Genomic DNA, 24230 nt, shown 5'->3' with positions numbered 1-24230 from the left:
TTCTTGTTCATCTTTCTATGAGGTAGAAAATAATAAAAATGTCCCAACGTAAAGAAAAAAAAAATTTCCACTTGAGGTAAATCTATGCAGTGGCAAATGCTGGAAGTTGGAGAGATGTCCAGCCTTGTTAAAAAAAAAAAAACAACCAAAAAAAAAAACTTTTGCAATGCGGTTGTAAAACCCAAGTCCAAGTACTGCGTGTTCTTAGTTAATGGGATAAACAAGTCTTTGTACTGAGCGCTCTCTGAATGGATGCATGTCTACGAGGGACAGATTTCGGAAAGAGAACAAAACAATAAAAATATATAATTAGGAGCATATGTTCAAGATGCACAGCTTGCAGTCAGGTGCCCACGCTCGGAAACAACCAAAACAATGTGTGGCTCTCCAGATTTTCCATGTTGTGTTTGACATGTCCCACCCCATCGTGCCAATCATAAGACTGTCAAGACGATGGTGGGACTTTTGGTTCTTCCACACCTGGACAACCATACATTGCCCTGTGGATAGCATGCCAGATTTGGGGAAAAGGTAGCAGATTATGGAGTAATAAGCCAATATTAATGAAGTACTGCCAGAAACATGGAATTGCAGGACCCTTACACAGCTAGTAGATAAGACTCCATTATAACAGAGCCATAACAGACACCAACGACCTAAAGCAGGGTAATAAAGAAGAGTTGACAAAAAAAAAGTGGCTTAATAGATCTCCCAAAAAAAAAGCTAGAGAGGTCCAGCTTAGCTTTGTGTTTCTTTAGAGAGTGTGCTGGGTTCAGTGCAACATTTAAGTGCACAAATTTGTGAAAAATAAAATATTCTATATATGTATATCTGTATTAGCAGCATTCTCACTGTTCTGAGCCAGAACCGCTGCATAGAGACAACATGTCCCCTTCTTCCGTAGCCTCCTGGCAGCTTCTGGTTGGATAGTATAATAGCTGTAAACTGAAGCCTTGCTGTGTAGCAAGATGCTTTCGAGATAAATCCTTCATACCGCTCCCAGATGTGTATTTCAGGTGATGCAAGAAACTTTCTGTGTTGCGGGGAGATAGCAGAAACCTCTGTGCTTGGTCAAATCTAGTGGGTGGAGATGACGGATGCAGAAGGTGAGCAGCACACGCTCAACCTCCATTTTTGCGGTCGACAATCTTTACCATTGTTGCACCACTTTGTACATAAATAGATATATATATATTTTTTCTATTTGAGTGCTTCGTTGTGTTTTTTGTTTTTTTTTGGAATGTAGTCTCCTGGAGGACAATGGCTGATGGGATAAGCGCGTGACTTAAAATGTAAACTGACACCCACATACCTCTCAGGAGCTCTAGGGAAGGGAAGCAACAAACAGAGAGCTGGGAGTCGGAGTGGGCAATTTTTTTTTTTGTTTTTACGTGCAAGAATATGGTGTGAATGCAGTCACTAGATAAGACAGTCTCGGATGTAGAAGCACTGGGAAGGAGGGTGAAGATTTGCTGGGACACTTGAAAGCTTGTCCCCCCCTTCCCCTCACCTTCTCTAACTGATGGTTTATAGGGTAACACTGGCTTTGGGATTGTCTTGTAGTTCTATCCTTTTAATTCCGGCGCTGGAATAGCCTTCGTCGCTGCAAATGCTCTGCAGGCTGCCCCGTTCGTCCAAGTCACTGGCACTGCTGCTACTACTGCTCCAGTCCAGGTCTGCTGTTAAATAGTCTGTGCTCTCCACATCCACGTCAATCTCTTCTGTGGAGGAAAAAAAAAATGTATATACTGAGTATTATAAACACAGTGCAGAGGCTTCTGACATGTATTGTGTCATATGCCCAATCGGATATTTTCTCCTGCTGTTCCTCACCCCCTCATGCCGTTTCCATGGCATACTGAGGCCCATAAACTGCAGCTGCATCCCCCTCCTCCCCCATTATAGGCATATGGTGTGAAACTAGACTGATTTCTGAGGAGGTTTCGAAAAATTTGCACATAGATTGCCAGCAGAGAAAGAGGAACTATAGGTTGCTGAAAAGGAGAAGACAACTTCACGTTCCCCTGATAAGGTATATTACAAAGTGTCATGTTGTCACATGTACTACATAAGGTATGCTTCTCTCTTCTATGACAGAACATATTGGAAATGTACTTGTGTAGTATAAAAAGCTCCAACGGGTGAAGATATACAATGTGCAATTGGAGATGGTGGATAACTTGCTGATTGGTGGGGGTCAAACAACGCAGGTCCCGAAATTCAACAGCGGGTGGCCCACTTGCGTGCCATTTACTTCAATGGGAACTGCTGGGGATAGTAGAGTTCAAGTACTTGGCAACTATGGTGGTCGTATTCACTTTAATGGATATGACTTTAACTTGGCTATCTCTCACAGTCCCATTGAAGTGAAAACCGAAGTGGCACACATGCATGGCCATCCACTGTCCAAATTTCAAGACCAGCCGTTTCTCCAGATAGGTGGGAGTCTAAGTGATCGGACCCCTACTAATTGGGAAGCGATCCTCTATCTTGTGGCTAGGGGATAATTTACCGAGATGGGAATACCCCTTTAAGGAGAGGAAGCTATTTTAAAAAGTACTCACCCCGATCAGAATCCGATCTCTCAGATGACACCGCGGATCCTATACTGTCCATTCTTATTCTTTCCACCCCAAATTTTTCTAGCTGCCTTTTTAAGTGCCGCTGCTCCCGTTGTAGCTGGTCTATTTGGTGCTGTGACTTTCGGTCACAATCTTCAAGTTTCTATAAAAGAGAAAAGCAGATGTGATCAAACAGACTACAGAAAGTGAACGCTAACTCTGTGTGGTATAGACTGGCATGAACTCATAGACTGGCATGGCTCAGACTCATACTCACCTTTATGTGCAACTTTGCTCTTGTTAAGAGACTTAGCGTGGTGTGTCTGTTGGATTCAGGGCCTAGCGGTACCAATACTTTTAGCTTTTCCAGACATAGGCGCAAATGGGCTCGCCTAGGAGTGAAACCAAACTATTAGAAGGTGAACCAATACATAGTTTGGAGAAGACTATATGCATAGTCCATAAATGTAATCAGATATTGCCGTGCCCCAGTAGCAGCCCTACTGATTGTCATCCCACTTTCCCAAAAATGCAAATGACAGAGGAATGTCTGACTGGATTGATAGAGGATAGCAACGTATGATGCGCCATGGGAAAGTAGCCGGCACCACACTCTTATGAAAGCTGTCCGAAAGAAAAACGTTGTTGCCCATAGCAACCAATCACAGTGCAGCTTTCATTTCTTATACTGATGGGATAAAATGAACGTTGTACTGTGATTGGCTGCTATGGGCAACAAAGACAGATTTCCACGTAGACAGCTTGCATAACTGTGTGGAGCCGGACTACTTTTCCGAGGCCCACCCTATATTTACTCTTTTAATTTTAGGTGGTGGTAGGAAGATACATTGCTTAAATCACTTTTAAGTGTTACTCCCCACCTCTGGGACCGCACACAGAGTGGTGCTTCAATGTATGTAAACCCTTCATATTTCTCCATATATTTGACCTAAAGTTTCAGATTTTCACACAAGTCCTACAAGTAGATGAAAAGAACCAAACAAACGAGTCAAAAATATTAGAGTTGGTCATTTATTTTTTGAGGAAAATGATCCAATATCACATGTCTGAGTGGCAAAAATATGTGAACCTTTGCTTTCAGTATCTGGTATAACTGAAATAATTGCATCTAAACGTTTCCAGTAATTGTTGATTAGTTCTGCACATCAGCTTGGAGAAATTTTAGCCCATTCCTCCGTACAAAACAGTTTCAACTCTTACGTTGGTGGATTGCCTCCCATGAACGGCTCGCTTCAGGTCCTTCTGCAACATTTTTATAGGATTAAGGTCAGAATTTTGACTTGACCATTTAAAAACTTCTACTTTATTCTTTTTGTAACCATTCTATTGTAGAAGGACTTGAGTGCTTTGCGTTGTTTTCTTGCTGCATGACCCACGTTCTCTTGAGATTCAGCTGACGGGCACATATCCTGCCATTTTCCTAGAATTTGTTAGTATAGTTCATTGTACCATCGAGCTGTCCTGGCCCAGATGCAGCAAAACAGGCCCAAATCATGATATTACCACCATCGTGTTAGAAGAATCGTATGGGGCTTTAATGCTGTAATTTGGTGTTTTTTTCTCCAAAAAATTATGCCAAAAAAGCTCTATTTTGGTGTCACCAAAAACATTGTTCCTATATCCTACTGGCTTGTCCGGGTGACCTTTAGCAAACTGCAAATAGGCAGCAATGTTCTTTTTGGAAAGCAGTGGCTTTCACCTTACAATCCTTCCATGCACACCATTGTTGTCCAAGGTCCCCTGATGGTAGACTCATGAACATTCTCTAAAGTAAGAAAGGTCTTTGGTTGCTTACAGGCTACATTGGGTTCCTTTTCTGACCTCGCGGACTATTATGCACCCTGCTCTTGGCGCGATCTTTCTTGGTCGACCACTCCTAGGGGGGTGATAATGATCTTGAATTTCCTCCATTTGTAAACAATCGGTCTGACTGTGGATTCGTGGAGTCTGAGCTCTTTAGGGATGGTTTTGTAACCTTTTACAGCCTAATAAACATCAACAACTCTTCTTCGGAGGGCCTCAGAAATCTCTTTCTTCATGCCATGATATGCGTTGTGAAGTTCAGACTTTGATAGATTTCGGTTCTTTAAGGCCGGCTGCACACGAGCGTGACGGGCTCCACCGCGGAATATTCCGCAGCGAAGCCCGTCACGGCGCCTCCCAGAGAGCCCATACTTACCAGCGGATCCGTCGTTCTGGGTCCTACATGACGCTTCCCCGCCCACCGCCGCCACGTCATATGACACGCCGGCCGTGTCATGCGACGCGCCGGCCACGTCATATGACGCGGCAGTAGGCGGGGAAGCATTTTCACGCTATCTTCCGCTGTGCTACAGCGGGAGATAGCGTGAACGGACAGCTTCCATTGACTGCAATGGAAGCCGTCTACGCGTACACCCGCGGCAAATAGAGCATGCCGCGGGTGAGGACGGGTGAATTCACGGTGCGGAATTCCGCGCTGTGTGCCCTGAGCTATTAGGTTCAATAGAACCTAATAGCTGCGGGCAACGCAGCGGATTTTCGCCGCGAATTATGCGGCGGAAATGAGGCCTAAATAAAAAACAGGTCGCCCACTCACATCTGAAGGTCGTCCTATTGATTGAAAACACCTGACTAACTGCACCTTCAAATTAGATCTGCTAATCCTAAAGGCTTGCATACTTTTGCCACACACAGACATACGATATAGACTCATTTGCTTAATTTGGTTCTCTTTATTTACTTTTAAACCTTGGCGCGAAAATCGGATGTAGTTTTAGCACAAATAAATGCAGAAACATGGAAAATTCTGAAGTGTTCACAAACTTTCAAGCACTACTGTATTTTCAAAAAGGCAGTCCCCAGATCTGTTGCTGGTCTCCAGATGCAGACTGCAATTGAATGGAAAGGTGGCAAGGCTTATCGAAAGAGTCGAGCTTGCTGTGTTACACTATTCATGTAACCCCTGGAGAAATGAATGGGAGTTATGCAAATAGCATAGTACTAGGCACCTCTCCATACTATCACTGCCTGAATGTGACGGCTGCCTTACCAGGCAGGATGGTGTTTGAGGACCTCCATACTGGAGAGGTATGTGGGTCACAGAGGTGAAACCTGCATCTAATAGCCATTCTCTGCATACGCACAGGATGTCTGGCCCTTTAAGATTTATCATTTCAATACAAAACAATACTAAGACCTAAAAAATGATAAAACATTTGTTCCAAATGAACAAACGAAACCCATCATACAAAAAAAAAAAAAAGGTTTACTGTAGAAACTAGACCCTGTAGATCAACTTTTTTGAAGTAGAGAAATGCAACACAAGTCTACCCGATAATTATGATAATTACCAGGGTGGAGTAGAATTGGGAAAAGAATAAAAACAAAAACATCAAAACAGACAAAAAAAATAAATAGATCTCTAATGACTCAATCACAGAATCAAGTGAGGAGTGACACATTGTGGTCCTGCTCTGAGGACTCAGCACGACAATGAGGAGGAAGAGGTAAAAGAAAGGGTTTCTTCCAACTGTAGGATGCGGAGGGTGACCAACAAACATGTAAAGAGACTGGACGTACCTGTTCTTCTCCATTTCATTATGGGTTGATCTGAAATGCAAAAATAACCCATGAATTAGTCACATCCTCTCTAATATTAGGCTTACAATTACATAGTAATTTAAATATCAGAAACGTGGCCATGTTAAAAGCAGAGCTGGATGAATGTCAGAGAGACAAGAAGAGCACTGTGTGGGTGAGCCTAATACCAGAGGAGCCTAGGCGGAATCACAAGTACGATCCCTATTGAGCAAAGGCGTAAGATGGCCTATTGTCTTCAATAATGCTACGTGGCTGTTTTCAAACCAGGTATATAAGAAAGTGGCCAAGATGAAGGCTGGAAAAGACTTAAGGATAGCAGATGCTTAACTGGGTTTCCTCAACTTATCCTAAAAATCTAACATGGATAGGTTCACCTGGCAAGATGGCAACTTCAAGAACTTGTGAAAGTAGAATAAGAACATCATGGCTTTGTGGCAGACATAAGGCCGAGAGATTTAAGAGGCCACTTCAACCACTGAATGTGGTCATTGACAGCTTTCTTATGGGGATACATTAATGGGCAATACGTTAGCCAATGGCTTGTGTACCACAAAGTCTTAATGACTTAAGCATCATATGAACAAACAGCTGTGCCTGTAGAAAATGCAGCTAATGAGGCATTATGGGGTGACACAACTCCTTTATCCAGCTGATCAGCAGGGCTGGGGCTCATACCGACCAAATACTGGACCATAAGGCCATTAATGTGTAAAGTGTACCCACACTTTCAGATAACTTTTCAAAAAGCTGCCATGCATGTACATTGTATAGTACTTTCCACCCATTCTACTACTTGCATACTGTGTTTATCCCCATTTTCCTCTCTGTAGGCGGTTCTCTACTTTTCAGTGCTCTCTGAGCTGGTGGGGGGAGACTAGCTGTTATGCTGTCTTCCATGTACTGTACTGTACTGTAGAGAAAACCGCAGATTCTGCTGCCTAACACTGTGTATCACACACACACACACACACACACACACACACACACACACACACACACACTATGCAGAACACTAGAGAAGTACTGAGCAGTGGAGATGTGATTTCAGTAGGTGTAACAAAGTAAATTACTATTAGCTGAAGCAGTCCTGTATTCTTTCTTGTTAACTCTGTTACTAGATATGGATTTCACATGATCACAGACAGAGGATAGCAAATTAGAAGAAAAGGGATCCCCCTCCTCAGGGCCAGTACTTTAGAGGGATTTTTCAGCACCAAAAAAAATTTCATTTTTAGGCAAATAAAATTATTTGAACTCTCGTTTGTCTATCATATAGGCAAAAAGTTGTCTCAAAGTGTGGTGAGCCTTTAAGCGCTGAAAGAAATTATTTGTTTTGCTTGGACTGGTCCTGGGTTTCTGCACTAAGTACACCCCAACAACTCCTTTTGCCTGATGATTGATGTCTACAGCTCAAACTTATATGGCAAAAAGAGGACTCATACACAGGACATCAATGAGGCCAAGTCCCAGGACATGGGCAAAGTCCAGCATGCACATGTAGGAATTAGGTGCGATTGTTCTCAGTAAGACAAACCAAGTAATCTTGTAGATATGATACCTTTTAATGGCTTACAAAAATACATGATGTTATAGCGAGCTTTCCAACCTACTCAGGGTTCCTTCGTAGGCATAAAGTGTAAGCGTGTAGAATTTGGAACACAGCGTCAGAAGTTGAAGAAAGCTGTAGCAGTCAATCAGACAAGGGGAAGCGTTGCGAAAGACTTATTGCTGAAACACAGCCCGAGTAAGAGGAAAACCAATTGGACAGATTACCGCTCATTCGCACATGGCACAGAACACAGAAAAACAAGAGTTTCTCAGTGAGGGTAACATTTAAAGGGGATAGGAAGATGGGCACTAAAAAGACAAGTGTTAGCACATCTGGAAGGTGCGAGTGGTTTAGCAGCTTAGAATGTGCTGACAGACTTCCTTTAGCGTCTGGGGTTTTCAATAAGATTTGTAAAATGTATGTTTTTGACTTCTTAACGTACGGTAAATAGAGAATCCAACTGTCATCTCTACAAGGGACGGCTAGGCAACAGCAGCAGGTTTATCGCATTGACTAGTTGCACGACTATAGTAAAAATGAAGTTGAATACAAATGTAAGGATGCGGCCCCCTAGTATAGAGGGTAGCAGGCGGTTCAAATTTTACTTAGAAGCCACAAGATAAAAGTAAATGTAACTGGAATCGTGGGCAATAAAATGTCACGGACATTGCAATAACTGACCGGACCCCATAAATTAAAAAGATCTCAAATTAAGGCTTCACTTGGCACGTGTGGAGACCAATTGCTTGCTATGGACATTAAGGCTGCCTGTCCACGGCCGAGGCTAGCGATATTCCTCTGCGGGGGAGAACTGACAGGTCTCCGTGGTGAGCCCATCTAATAGATAGGCTCACCGCGGAAAATCGCAGCATGCCACGATTTGAATCCCGCGAGCAGAGAATTGCTATGATTCTGCGCTCGTGGACGTCAGGCTGTGCTTTACATAGTTCTCCTATGGAAAGCGTTCACTGCGTTACCCGCGGCCGGATTATCGCCGCGGATAACGCAATGACAACTTGCCCGTTGACAGGCAGCCTAAGGCCACATTTTCATTGTTTGGATACAAGAGGTCCGTTGCCTGTCTGTATCACAGCAATCAAGTCACAAATGAAGCTCACAAAACAAAACACGAGAGAACAGTTTTTTTCTAGGCCAACAAGGCAGCAGCATAAGGTTAGCCATTTAGAAAAAAACAAAAACAAAAAAAACCTCCCAACCCCTTCCCTAAATTATCGTATGGATGACTGCTTAGTGTTGCCGTTTTTTGATCAATAGTCCTCAAGGCGGAACAAGTGGCTTATTCTAACAAAGCCAAACTCAAAAGATGCTTTGTGTGCGGTCACAACATGCAAGGACTCAAAGATGTCACACCGTTCTATTCTGTCCTGTCAATAGAATTTGCAGAAGTGCAGAAAATGTGACATTCGACACAAACAGGTGAAGAGAGAAGCCCGACACACCGTGCACAACGGATGAGAAGATATTGACGAGTTGAAAGTAATCATATCACAGATGACCCTCCCTGTAAGGTTATCATAAGAACATGTCAGGCTGCTCCTAAATACAGCTAAGGGATTACACAGAGCCTGTACGGCAGTGCACAGAGGTCGTACCGCCACGTAGTACAGTCACAGCCTCTGTGTGCTGCAGCCCTAAACATACTGCTGCAGACACTGGTTCATAGGAGGCATACGTTCATCACCGTCCAATGGAAGTTCACGTGGATACATTTAGAGGTTCGACCGCCTCATTAGTTCGAGTTTGTAATTATTTATACAGGGAGATTCAGAAAGAATTATGCAAAAGTAAAGCCAATTTCTGCATACATGACGTGACACAACAACCAGAATGACATAAAAAGATAGAAGAACTCTTCAAGTTTTTATTGCACCTTACAGATGTACAAGGTGTGCGTCGTTGGGGACTCTAGACTACCTAAAAGAACGCATCTCCGCTGCAGTGGAATCCATAACAGGGGATATGCTAGGATACGTCGGGGCAGAACTGGACTACCAACTTGATATCTGCGGTGTCACAGATGGCGCCAACATCGGACATCTGTAAGGTGCATTAAAAACTTGAAGAGTTCTTCTATTTTCTGTCATTCTTGCGGTTGTGTGTCACTTCATGTAGGAATAAATCGACTTTACTTTTGCACCATTCTTTTTGAATCACGCTGTACTAAAGCTCCACAATAACGTATATGATGAGTTGTGATCTTAGAGGAGACCATTGCACAACAAAATCCTATGCAACAAGCAAGTTGAGATGTTTTGCAATATTGTACGTCATAAAAAAAAAAAAAAAATTTGCATTTAATCTTACATGCAAGTTTCTGAGAGGGTGGGGAAATAAAGGTGGGATAATCAAATGTATTACGACATTGTATAGCATAGCAATAACATGCAATCTTAAGAAATTCCTATTGACAAAAAAATTGAATTAAACTTTTATTATAAAATAAAAAAACAACAAAACACTGGCCTGAGAGTTGGTCACATCAGCTCTCCTGTCCAAATATCTACGCCCAGTACTGCACCTTGTCCCAGTCCCATGAATGGGACTGAATGGCACAAACTGCTTATCGATAAAGGTGACCATACACAAGGGCTGAGCACCTAAGGAGCATGGGGGCCTCCTGACTAACTCAATGCCAGATGTCAGGAGATAAGGATGGATTTCAAGTGCCCAATCCTTTTATTCTTGGGGAGATAAGCCATTGCTGCGTTGAGCGAGCATGCGTAAGGGTTATCCAGTAAGACAACATTCGGCCAAACCAGTGTTCAGCCAACAACTATCTTACGAGTATGACCACCCTAAGCCGTTGTACCTATGTAAACAGTGAGTCTCTCGCAGGACCCCCTACCGATCATGGCCTGTCCTAGGGCAACAATCTTGTCGTTCCAGAGAATCCCTTAAACTCTACAGATTATGGAAACCAGCAGTAGTCCACAACTAATGACCCCCACCCCAACAGGTCCAGGTAAGGCGTTTTCTCCTCTACCGAAATCCACAACCTGACAGCAATTATTGGCAAGCCTCTTATGACATGTGAACGAACTTGAAAAACATGGATAGCAGAAAAGGAGTAGGTGTCGAGATAAGGGCAGGTGTTTCGATGGAGTGATTCATATATTTACTAAAGTCAGAACCTAAGATGTTGCTTAAACAGAGCAGGCGGCCAGAATTCACGCCGACTTTCTTCTTCGGGAAAGACACATGCCAAAGAAATTACATTGACGCCCAGAGGTGTAAAATTACATTCAGATGTCATTTTTACAGGATCATATGAAAATAACACTAGATGATATACTTGAGAAACCGAACAAGGAAAGAACTAGTCACAGCTCCCCGACTAACTCCTAAGTGCTGCCCTTTGAACAGGCCGTGTTGAGTAAAACAATTCAGTCATAACAGGTTTCTATGGGGACGGCTATATTTTCATACTCCTAGCGGGTAAATAACTATTATGGTTAAGATGGCTATAAACACTGGATGGAAATCTGCTGTCATACCAAGTTTTAGGCCCCGTGTACATTTTGCAGAGCATTGTGTAGAAGTCCCTTTGTCCCAAGACTGTGGATCAGTAGACACGCCATGTGCCAACGTACGGTGCTAGGGGTGGCATCGTATCATGGTGCCTTTATCCCCTGGCATCTGATGAAGCACGTCAAGATTGCTTTTCTGTCTGATACATCCATATGAAGAAAGCAGAGGATAAAGATACAGTAAGACCTCGAAAGCCTATGGTGGTCCAATTATGGTTCTACAGAACAGAGGTAGTCAATGGAGTTCTATAAAACCATTGACATGTGGCGGGAAAACAAAATCCATGTGGAATTCTGCTATATTGCACATTCTCAAATACATAACATGCTCAACTTTAGCTGCGGAATTCACTCTTTGCAATGAGTGGCAAATAAGCGGAACATCAGCATCAAGTAAAGCAAAGGCCCACAATACATATGAGTGAGAAGTCCTCCAAACTCATCGATTTCGGTAGGATTGGTCAACTGTCGCATGTTTATGGAGGACTCCCAACTTTCAAGGGACAGAAGGATCGGGCACTTTGAATTTCAGCCCTTTATCCTTTTGTTCCTCCTGGAGATAAGCCATCACCAGAGCTGTCTGGTTTCAGCTTTCTCCACTACACTAGTGATTGCAGAAGGTAGTACAGGCCGGTCTAGATCAAATTAGGTTGACCGTTGTGGCGTGAGGAAGTAAAAAAATAATCTATCCTTTTCTGCTTGGAGTTATGCTAAAGACTACAAGTGACACGTCGTTTATGACAAATGACATACCAGCTCATAATGGGCACGTGCCGAATGTTTGCTTCCTTATTGTGACCTTCTTAACATTCACTACCTCAATTTGGGTCACAGAGTGAAGCAAAGGCTGATCCTCGCATGGTCAGAAATATGGTTGTTCTACAAAATGATAACATTTCAGACCAACTATTAAAGGGGTTATCCAGGCTTTATAAATTGCTGGCCTAGCATCTGCATAGGCCATCAATTTCTGTTCGGTGGGGATCCGCCACATTGTGCACTGCTCCGATTGGCCGGTACTGATCACATGAGCAGCAATGGCCCGTTAAAAAGCAGGTATAGTGGCTTGGTAGTCTAACACAGGTAGAAACGGCAGATTGGACATCAGTACATAATACCAACAGTGGGTAATATTATAACTCCCCCGTCAGCTCCAGGGCAAAATTTGGTCTGAGGGACCAGAGGGTCGCTTTAAGTTGTCAATAAATTAGTGATTTTGGATAACTAATGAATGACTTGACATTAAAGGTCTTACTTAGACTTTAGTAACTGATGGCCTATCTTCAGTATAGCCGATCAATATCTGATCGGTGGGAGTCACCTTCCCTGACTGAAGGATCCATGGCACTCCTGCGAGCTCTGTAGACTCTTCAATGTTTACATCCGAGTTCAATCTTTTTCGTAGTCTGAAAAAAAAGTAATATTTGTAGCGGCCATTTTGAGTACTACAGGCTTGTATAGTTGCTATAGCAACTACGGGTTTATTCACTTCAATGGAAAAAGCCTCTATAAATAATACAGCCACTATAAATAATACAGCATTCTGCATACAAACACGATTGCACTCAGATGTAGACATTGAAGAGGCTGCGATGCAGCTCCTTTAATCAGCTGATCAGCAGGGAACCCGACCGTCAGACCCCATCAATCAAATACTGATGGCCTGTGCTGAGGATAGGCCATCAGCTGTTAAACGCTGAATAACCCCATAAAATGTCACGTCATTTACAAGTAATGCCAAATCATTAGTCTACTGCCAACTGAAAGCGTCCCTCTAGTCCCTGGAAAAAAATCTGTCCTAGAACTGAAAGGTTCAGTTTTATTATTTGCCGTTGGTCTTCTGTGCTGATGTCCCGCTAGTTCTGGATCCCGTTTTTAGTCATCCAAAATGGCTGATGGACACTTCAGACTGCCTAATATCCTCTAGTGCACTGGTAATGTTAGACTACCATTGCACTATACCTGCTCTTTGACTGCCCAGAGCTACTCATGTGATCAGCACTGGCCAATCAGAGCAGTACCAGTGTGCAAAAGATTAGGCGGCCATTTTGAATTACTAAATATAGGTCCGGAATCAGCAGATCGAACGGATAAAGGCAGAGAAGAATAACGGCAGGTAACATACCCTCTCCTTCATTCCTAGAATAGAATTTGGTCCTAGAATGGAAGGGGTCACTTTACTACAGAACCCCAATAGATTGCAGATCAACTGCCTAGAATGGTCATATAGTACAACTCATTCTGACTTCAAGGGTTCATGAATAGAATGCTAGCCCTACAGAAATGATGTGACAGGCCGCAATAGAACGAAGAAAAAAAGAACAAGCTGGATGCAACTTTGCATAAAAGTTTAAAGGGTCAGTAAAAAGCTGGGTGCTATACCTCAGGGGGGTTGGGAAGGCTGCAATTAGCGTTCGTCACTTTATGTATAGAATGGCCGATAAATAATGGCTTTGGCGGTTTGTGTCCGCACCATTTCAGTTGTTACAGTGATTTATTGATCATATTTTACCGCCGTGTCCCCGCTGTGCTCGACATCCAGTAGGGACAACACAGGGCACAGTGCCACGGGCAGATGTTAATCCGTCACTGCTAAGTACCAGGCCGCCCCATCAATGAAGACGCAGATTAGAAGCAAAAAGGATCTTAGTCAATTCCCGTATTGACAAACTCCTGCTGATTAAACCGTTAAGCTGGAGATTGAGATAGTGACCCTTATGTTTTCAGATCATGTGTGTAACATCCATGTGTGGACTTTAGTATGGGCAGCATGTAATACTATGTTCGCCCAGCAGCGGTCGCTACAGAGGAAACACGTGGTCAGCTTATCTTGGCGTTGGTGGTCAAAGAAAGCGGACTAGTTGGATCAGCTGTTCAAGGGGCCAGCCGCTACTTAAAAAGTTAGTTTAGAGGGTGTTCAAGCGACAACCCTTTAGGTCAGGTCCACACAGGGGTGATTTCCAGCGGAATGTCCGCAGAAGGCATTCCACTGCAGATCTGATGCGGAATGTTTGCCTTCGCACCTACACCATTTTGTGCGGGTTTCATTGCGAATTTCTGAGCGGAGTTCAACCCCTCATTGAGTGGGGGTGCATTCCGCAGTAGAGACGGTGACATCATTGATATGCCGCAGATTTGAATTCAATGCCGCAAGTCAATTTCCGCACGTATTTTGCGCGGGTTATTTCTGCAGCTTGCGGGCAAGATTTTGCTGTTACTGTAAATGCAGTGGGAATTCTATGCAGAGGCGCAATCTAGTATAGTATTCCAAAAGGCATAGAGTGTGATAAGTGCCTATTAAGTGATATGCTCTCACCTGAATCAGTAGTGCAAGATATGCACACAACACTCAAGGTGCGTTTATTTGTTTTTTTTAACGATAATCGTTATGGATTGTTTGAATCGTCCAATGTAAACACAGCAGACGATGAACTATAGTTAGTTCGCTTATCGTTCATTTCACGTAAGCATGAAAACCATTGCTAATCATTCGGTTTAAATACCAATAATTCAGTCATTCTCATTCACTGGTGCAGTGAAAGTGATCGATTTAGCGAGTGAACGAGCAAAATATTTTTCCGCCTGTATAAACAGGTCGCACGAGCGGGCTCGACACCGTTTGCTTGTGCGAACGATGAATCGTTATGTATAAATGCACCTCTAGCGTTTTATCCCAGGACAATGCTGGCCTTGAGGGCGCCTTCACACGAATGTATGCGTTTTTTGCGGTCATCTGAATGTATTGTTAAAATTGCGTGAATGAACAAATGATGCAATCAAGTCCCGTTTTCTGGCCCATTCACACGGCCGGGTGTGACATATTAGCAGAAAAGATACGCCGCAGCCCGGAAATCCTTGGAATGACTTCAAATCGCTTACAGGGGCACCTGTAAGCCCTTTCCTGCATTGGACGTCGCTAAATTGCCTCCCATTCTCTATTTTTCCAGCTCCTATAGAAGTCTATGAGAGCCGCCAGTGTACATAGGTCGAAAGATAGAACCAGAACTATCTCTCCCGGTCGTGCGCAAAAGCGCCTGCTGGAATCGGCGGCATATGCGCTATTTTTCCATGCCAGGCGATTGTTCGTGGCACAAAAAATGCCCATGTGAACAAATGCAAAGTTGGCACAATACAAATGACAAGTCCCTTCCCCCTCCTTGTTCGTAGTGGAAGCCATCTTGGATTTTACTAAAGATCTGTGAGCAGCGCCAATGCGTTTCTGCGGTTTATTAAGGCATGCCATTTTTTGCAAAAACCCCACTTTTTAAAAAGAATATTTTGACACAGTGGCACCCCCCTCGTTTGCTGTAGGTCAATAGCAAAATGTGACACATAACACAAATGTGTTTGTTTTAGTGATGTTTCTCTGCGAGTTATACCGGAGATTCTTTAGCGCAGCTCGCATTAGATTGCACACGGTTGCATGCCTGTGTGCTATCTGAGCAGTGGAGACAGCGGACATTGCATAATACGGACCAGAATAGGTCATGCAGCAATTTTTTTTAATGCAGCTCATTAGTCCGTGAGAAGAAACGCTCAATTTAGTAGTATCCCAATTGGCGATAATGGGTCCGTGTGCTGAACGGGTTAAACGCCAATCTAAATGAGCCTTAAGAAACTCCACGAAAAAAAAAAAGGGCAGTAAACAAAAAAAACAAAACGCAGACAATCAGAAAATATCTGCGATTTTTGATTTTTTTACTCAAAAAGAGAAGAAAAAAAAAGCTTTGAAGGAAGCCTTAATGAATTCTGTCCTCTCCTGACTGATGAACTCCGGCTCCAGCGTCTGCCATTTGTCCTGATGAAGACAAATGTCATCTTCCAAGACAGACGTGGAAATCTTCCATTGATGAGAATGTTTAGGAATTGGATGCAATCAGATCATTCATCACCAGATCCCACGGGGGAAATCTTTCCATTTAATTCCAGCGTTAAGACACATATGTATTAATGGCCACCTTGTTTACATCATTTTTTTTTTGCGCAGCCATTTTGGTTATACAAAGATGGCCGCTCCATCTAATAAATGGGCCATATACTCCTGCACTGAAGTGTATCCTCACACGGTCCCTTATAGATGAGGTAGCACTGCGCTAACGTCTATTAACCTACTTTATTGTGTTGTGCAAATTATAAATGTGGTTTCTATGGTAACTGTCAGATGTAATTTGTGTCAGTGCAGCAGTAGTCGGCGACCAGGATTGGCCCGTGTGAGACAATTAGCATCTATATTCAGAGCCATCATGTATAAATCAGCGCATGCCATCAGCCATGCCATCACCATGTCACCAGCCTCATGTTCTAGTCATGTCCGGGGTTTTCACACAACCAATTCAACAGGGATGTCCCATTAGAGCCGAACTCTGCGTGACCTCGTCATCCGTCTCCTCAGACGCCACTCTGCATAATCAACCTTCCTCACGGAGACGCGCAACACACATGGCCGGCACGCCAACATGTGTCTTATCCTGCCTCATGTTACTATGGTTACCGCTGTCCGATTGCCCACTTCCATACATTGAGTAGAATCTATGATGGAAGCCAGTGAAGAAGAATGTATCCAAACCGCTATATATTAAGGGCTCCGTCACGCATTCGCATTAGCGCTGTATTTTTTGCGGAACTAATGGTTCTTTTTTGCGTTTATAGGCCTGTTTTTGCTGTACTTTTTCTGCCCGCATGATATGGCTAAGTTGTTCCAGATGTGTTCGTTTTCTATCGGAATGACGCAGCGTATTGCGCACTCCCGTTGATTTCTATGGGGACCTTTGATGCGCAAATGCACAGGAAACTAGAGCATACCGCGTTTTTTTAAAATCCCAACCAGGAAAAATACGCATCTGTGTGTGTATTAACCCATATTCTATTCTCTGCGTATTGCGCGTGTACATGCAAATATGTCCGTGTAGAAGATGCCATGAGAGAGGAATAATAAAAAAAAACAAAAAAAAACTTCATGCCAAAAATAAAAAAGGGAGCAAAATAAATACTCTAATAATAAAAAAAATCATTTCTACTTGTAATTTAGAATAAAATACATTGAAGTAAAACATGACAAAGCCAATGGCCGTCATCCGTCCTGAATAGACATAAAATGTGATCGTTGCCCATAGCAACCACTCAGATCCAAGTCTTTAGAGGTTGGAAATTGAAAAGCTGCAAACTGGTTGCTATGGGTAACCACTTAGTTTTCTGTCTTCACTGCCCTTATCCAAAATGGTGAATGTATGAGGTAAAAAGCGGGCCTGCAAGTGATGTTATGGTCTGACATTACTAAGGATGTCGTGGTTGTTACCACGTTCACAAAATTACACAATAAACAAAAAATTACACCAAAACATCACAGTTTTGAAAAAGCCATACAACATGGCCACAAACTGTAAACATAATCTTCATAGACTTGAGGTAAAAAAAAACAAAAACTAAATACTGAAATGACACCAGAAATGTAGCAGCAAGAATACCGCTGCAGACGGCACTATTGTGGCGGTCAAAAATTTGGGAATTCCTGAGGAAAACCTGAAAGGCCGACATTTGTCTTCAGGACTAAAAAGACTGAAAAAATAAAATAAATAAAACCCGCCATAATTTATCCGACTGGAGCTGCATGGCTCCTGTGAAGTGCCGCCAGCACAAGGCTGTGCCACATAGGTTGCATAACGTTTTTTCTAAAATAGTCACAGCGCCGGTGATGGCCGGCAAACACTGGAAAACGGACAAAAATGTAACTAAAGGCCCTTTTACACTACAACATAAATTGGAACCATCATGCGACCAGTGAAAAAAAAATAGCGTGAAACATGTAATTTCTTAGAAGTAATGCGATTTTTAATCAAAAACGCTTCACATCGCCATGGGTTTCTCAGCCCGCATCGCACTGGCCCGTGTGATTGTAGCATGAGGCTTCATAGCCACACGGGGCCTTTTGTCTGCAGCGGAAGGATCCGTTTACACCAAACAATTAGCATTTGGACAAGCGAACGACGTCACAGTCCGCTCAGGCAGATACGTTGTTGGCTCGTTCAGTCGTTCACATTCGCTGTATTAGTGTGGGTAAATCACGTCCTGATATCGCCCTCGCCATCCATAAGAAAGCCCTGTGGATGCGAGGCGTTTTCGTGTTAAGACTGCCTCGCATCACTGCGGGGATTAAGGGAATCCCACGCCGCGGCTGTCTCAGTTCCCCCATTGAGAGCTAAATAGAACATGCTGCGATTTGTTTCCCGCATTGCCATGCAGGAAAGCATCGCTAATGTGAATCAACCCATGCAAAGGAACGGGGTTCATATTTGTGCACCTTGCAAGGTAGAAATCTTGCGTGATTTTCACGCAGTGTGAAGGCGGCCTTAGTGAATGAGAACGACTGAATGAGCGCTATTAAAACCGTATGCTAAGCGAACGGGCCAACAATGATCTTTAGTCCTGCATGAAATAAACGATAAACAAAAAGCGAACGTTTATCTTCACTTTCGCTTGTTTGAGCAATAACTGATCCGTGTAAAAGGGCCTTATTCTAAGGTAAGAGCTGCAAAGCTGTCACTTCATCTACTGGAGACGGTCAAATAAAAAACGAAAATCTGAATTTTTTCATTCTGCTACAAAAACCATCTGCTGCATTTATGCCCACGTGGATGTACCTTTAAAAAATGCTAAAAAGTGTTTTCTAGCAGCAGGCGGATGTTTAAATTAAAGGGTTTTTTCATAAATTGATGACCTATCCTGATGATAAAAGTAAACTTAAAAAAAAAAAAAGGGCCCACATCCGAGACGCTGGAACATTGTGCAGCAGCCCAGAACAGCACTCTGGCGTGCAGCAGCACCCAAACGCAGCCGATTGGCGGGACTGCCGGACCCGTACCGACCTTTTATTGATGACGTCCTAGCAGAGTCCTAGCTGGTTCTACTCAGCCTCATTTATCAAAGCAGAATGACCGGTCTTGGCAAACAATCCTGATGCAGCTTTCATTTTCACTAACTGCTTGCCACGAGCGACAAGGCCATAGCAGATTAATAAAAGGAGGCCTGCTATGTCGGTTAGGAATGGCGCGGAGGGTCCCTACATAAATAAACACAGGGGTCTCCGCACAATGTTTTGCCCAAGAACCTGCATGAACGTTGAAGATGGCATCAGTTTACAGTTTGTCCTTTTACGGTGTCCACAATCGCGTAAGAGTTGAAAAAGCAGTAGACCGTGCTTATTTCGATACGTCAACATAGGTAATTTTCTAACATACACCTAATTTGCTAATCAAGACCCCCAGTGTGTCAATCGTATGGTGCGAGGCCATGTGACCTCTTCCGTAGAGTATTTGTATAGGATGTCTGCCCCCTATATGGGTTCCGTAGGGTGTAAAGTTCTACTATAACAATCATACTAGCCCGAGACACTAAATACACAACCAAGGGTGCGCTGCTGCTGGCAGTCCGGTGCGCTGCTGCTGGCAGACCAAGCCAGAAGTGGGCACCAAGCATGCATTTACTTTAATACGTAAAGGCCCTTTGGCCATAAAGATCCATCTAATTATGTTTTATAGTATGATTTTATTAGATTTCATTTCCGTTTAATCCCATCTATTATTTTAGTCCTATAAATTCCAACAGCCGCGCCATTCTCACACTCCACCTGAGAAGTGTCACCTCGCATTCTATTCGCTTGCCAAGCCATTCTGCTATATCTTTCTCACTGCTTTAACAGCTCGGACACATTTTTCACATGAAAACAAGGAGCAGGAATCACAAGAGGTTTCTCAATGAACGCTCGAATCCACAGGGGTGTGCAGTCTGCCAAGTGTCACATGTGGATTGCATGCGAACGGCGAGCGAAAACTCCAAGTGACAGTAAGACATCGCAGGGCTGCGCTTACCTGCTACTGCTGCTTTTTTTCGATTTGCTTTTCCTCTTCAAGCTGTCCCTCTCTTTGCTATTGTAAGGCAACATGGAAGCATAACCATGCTCGGCTTCTGCGTACGACACGAGAGACAACCGTTAACCGGAGAACACATGAAAACCCTCGCAGAGGCGACAAAGTAATGAGGTTCTGCAGGAAGCACAACCCCCGGCGCAACATGGAAAATAATTGCAAGAAATCTTCACAAGCATAAAAACATAAAACGATATATCAAACACAACAAGGGTATATATTACAGAGCGCAGCGCAAGAGGAAGGAAGCGGATTACAAGCTGCCGTAAACGGCAATTACATTATGATGGGGTTTGCAGGGCTAGTACTGGCACATGCCAACCACAACAACCTTATATTTAGGAAACTGCTAGTTTAGCAGTATGATCGTTAACCCAGATCTACAAAGCCTTTCTTCAACAGTCTGGGGTTTAAAAAAAAAGTGCCCCAACAAGGTAGCTCTCCTAGTAGGCCTCATGGTACTTGGGCATCAAGAAAAACTTCTACCCATCAATGATGGCAAACTGTACGCCCACAAGACCACACAAGCTAACCTGACAAATTCCAATGGGTTTGAATGAACAGCATGGTGGCTCAATGGTTAGCATTGTTGTCATGCCGTACTAAGTTTAAAGGGGTTATCCAGGAATTAAAGCGACCCTCCAATTTTGGGCAAATTCTTGCCTGGGAACGGAGAAGGAGGGGGGTGTATTATCTGCAGTTGTATAGGTTCCAGGTCATCCAAGATGGCCGATACAATCTTCAAATTACCTAATCCCCATAAACCATTGGCAGTGTTAGACTACTAACACTCATGTGATCAGCACTGCCCAATCAGAGAGCAGTGCACAGTGTGCATTGTGTAGCAGGAAAAATGCTGCAGCCATCTTGGACAATTGAAAACAGGCCTGCAATTGGCGAATCAGAGAGGCAGCAAACAAGAACAACTCCAGGTAATGTAATGTACCATTGCCCTCCTATCTTGAGACAGAATTTTGTCCCGAAAATGGAGGGTCACTTTGAATATGGCTGGCCTATTCTAATGATAGGTCGTGTATGTCAGATTGGTGGTGGTGGTGGTGGGGGGTCAACCTTGATCAACTGATTGAAGGGGCCACGCCGCTAGAGAGAATGCTATACAAGTACATTATGTAGCACTTGTGGCCCCTCATGCAGTTCAATTCCATTCAATGAAATGGGACAGAGTTGCAGAAGAGCCATGTGACTGACGCATATGACATCACAGGCCAAAGGAGAGTCACTTAACCCTGAGCCCTTTAAACAGCGGGGGTGCCAAGAGTCTGACCCCCACCGATCTGATATTTAAGTGGCGGTAAACCCCTTTAAATGAAACCAGGGGAACATCTGCATGTTCTTCATGTGGGTTTGATTAGTGGTACTGCACTTTCCTTCCTCATTAACCCTAAAGTACATTTGACATAGCATAACTAGATCGTGAACCCCAATCCAGATAATGTGACTGCTTCTTGTGCGGTGTCCTCCTGGAGGGGCCTCATGCTACACATCTTCCCGATGCTCAGCTACTGGGAAGTCTACAACTTCTATCTGTCAGCACATCTGCAGGAGTTTTCCTTTATCCCGGACTAGTAAATGATTTACATCTCGCATATAAAAACAATATAAATCACTATCTCAAAAAGTCAATGCTACATAAAAACACAACAAGAGCAGATAAGACGCCGTATGACAATCACACGCAAGAAACATTCATGTCACAATCGCCATTCGCTCCTAATCTGAGCTGCAGCACATTAGTAAGCGCTTTAAATTCATATTTGTCTAAAAAGGTGAAAAAATAAATAAATAAACTTTTTAAATATATGCAAAACAATAAAGAAAGAAAGAAGCCCACTCCCCTCCTCCCCCCTCTGGAATCTGTTGTGTTGACTGTGAGTACCACGCAGGCACAAGGCTTCCTCGCTGTGTACCCCACACTGCAGACCACCCAATACAGGACCCCGCTTTTTTTATGCAAATGCCCTCTATTTTTAGCTGCAAAAGAAAAAAAAAGAGCCGTTCTCCATTTCCATGCACCACACTGCTGCATCACGTGAATTATTCAATATATTAACATAATAATAGGCAGCCGGGACGAGTGGAAAAATATTTGGAGGATAATTAACGAGTATTACGGAGAGAAGCTGCCCGGTAATTATTGCTTTGGCGGTTAATGCCAGCAGCTTGGCAATGCCAAGTATAGATGGGGATTAGGATTGGCTGGTTGCATGTTGATGGAGACGACATTAGCACACCATGGAGCTGCATTGGAGATATGTACTATTCAGGCAGATGCCAGATGATATGTGCTGTGATGGGCATCTCATCTGACAACAGGACCTTGGCATCTCTAATGAATGAGAAGAGGCCCTGAGCAGCCGTGAGGTTAATAACATGCTGTAAACGTCACATAGAAATGGGATCGCTCATATTATATATATATATATATATATATATATATAGGTGTACACTCATAATATAAGTGCTCATGGCGACGGATATGGAGGTGAATATGGAGCACGGCAGCAGGAGATGAAAAAATGCTGCTGCACGTATCATACACGGGAGGATATGACTGCATAATATTTACTACTGTGTGTGTACACGCGCATATATATATGCAGACTGGATGCACGTTTATATTACACATATAGATATTAGATGATGCTCTACATGCTTTAATACTGTATATATGCAAGCATGATCACGTGCATGTCAAAAAAGGTGCACGTATGACGATGGTCCCGTGCACATGCATAGTGACGATGCACGCAGGTGGATTGTGGGTACATATGAAACACATACCTATTATTGTATGCATGCACATAAGGGAGACTAATGTCCAGCATGCACTAAAGCAGCATGTATGCATGCACATGCATGGCTGAGGGTGCAGATATGGGCATAGTATATGCATAGGTGTGCTGCTATAGAATACACATACATGGCAGTCAGCTGATGAGGATCTGCTCATGCATGTAGATGCATACACCTATATATAGGATTAGACAAGTGTATGCCACGATCTAGACTCCTGTCGAGGCAGTATCACGACACAGGATCACTTTACGTGCCTGCTCCATACACAGGACGTACACACATCCACTCTCACCTCTCTCCCTCCGCTCCAGATACTCCGCCGCCTCCAGCAGCATCTGGATGTTGACACAGACCGAGGCCGCCATTTTCCAGCACCAGGGAGGAGGAGAGAAGTGGTGGTGACAGCAGGGCACGGTGTTACCGGCGGAGGAGGCAGTGACAGATGGCAGGCTGAGCAGGGCTATGGTGTGTGTGCCGGGCTCGTTGCTCAGTGTCCTCAGCCGGTGTCTAAGTAACAGAGTCTATGCTAAGGGGGGAAGTGCTGGGATTGTTGTTTATCTGCTCCTGCAAAACACGCCCCTTGCTCGCCTGCGCAGGCACGCCCACTGGCACAGTGGCGAGCTCTGATTGGTCACGCTTCCACGGCACAGAACGCACCTCTTTTTTTCTATTGGTCAAGTTGACACATGGGGCCGACCAATGGAGCATCTGGAGGGAGGAGCAGGAATTGCTGTCAACAGACTTCGCCTGTGATTGGGCGGTTGTGTCTCCCGTGGACACACCCATCTAGGGAAGGACAAGCCCATTCATCTGATTGGTCAGCTCCGGAAAAATGTGTTCCATCCGTGGAGGCAGTGACGTCATCGATCGCTAAATCTGTAGCTGCCGTGATAATAGTGATACGTGTCCGCGGACATGTCTGCGGGAGTCGCCGTGATGTGTCCGTATACTACAAGCGGGCGTGCATATGGAAGGGGGAGGGGGGTGTTCTGTGAATGCAGACGGGACAGTGATGATGGCGCCTGCTTTGTATCCCCATAGATAGGATTTAGTACCACGGACGAGATGTGGAAGCGATGACGTCACCGGCGCGGCTGTCACTCACAGCAGGGACCCCTCTGTGACGTAGCAGTGTATTGTCTCTGGAAATAGAAGGCATTACGTAATGTGGTTGGCTGACAGATCACGTGACCGGGGGGGGGGGGGAGTAGGAGAGAGACTTCACTTTGGG

At 43.9% G+C, this 24230-nt stretch overlaps 1 protein-coding gene across 1 annotated transcript; it reads right to left on the bottom strand.

The window, feature by feature from the left end:
• Positions 1 to 909: 909 nt before the first annotated feature.
• On the bottom strand, positions 910 to 23510 carry MXD1 (MAX dimerization protein 1). Its single transcript, XM_066593027.1, has 6 exons — positions 23292 to 23510; positions 20126 to 20222; positions 6144 to 6173; positions 2839 to 2953; positions 2565 to 2724; positions 910 to 1721 (listed from the first exon to the last, which is right to left on the bottom strand). The coding sequence occupies exons 1-6, from the start codon at positions 23362 to 23364 to the stop codon at positions 1528 to 1530; spliced, it is 669 nt and encodes a 222-aa protein (XP_066449124.1). The 5' UTR covers positions 23365 to 23510; the 3' UTR covers positions 910 to 1527.
• Between the last annotated feature and the right edge of the window lie 720 nt (positions 23511 to 24230).

This window comes from Eleutherodactylus coqui, chromosome 2, assembly GCF_035609145.1.
Source record: "Eleutherodactylus coqui strain aEleCoq1 chromosome 2, aEleCoq1.hap1, whole genome shotgun sequence".
In the NCBI taxonomy this organism is placed as follows: Eukaryota; Metazoa; Chordata; class Amphibia; order Anura; family Eleutherodactylidae; genus Eleutherodactylus; species Eleutherodactylus coqui.
This window is presented reverse-complemented; position numbering and strand designations above follow the sequence as displayed.

What these genes read in the sequence shown, in the direction of transcription:
- MXD1 (XM_066593027.1), bottom strand. Translation starts at nt 23,364, where the DNA reads ATGGCGGCCTCGGTCTGTGTCAACATCCAGATGCTGCTGGAGGCGGCG. An exon ending in TCTGGAGCGGAGGGAGAGAG is followed by an intron (nt 20,223 to 23,291) that starts GTGAGAGTGGAT and finishes TGTCGTACGCAG; the next exon opens with AAGCCGAGCATGGTTATGCT. An exon ending in GAGCAAAGTTGCACATAAAG is followed by an intron (nt 2,725 to 2,838) that starts GTGAGTATGAGT and finishes TCTCTTTTATAG; the next exon opens with AAACTTGAAGATTGTGACCG.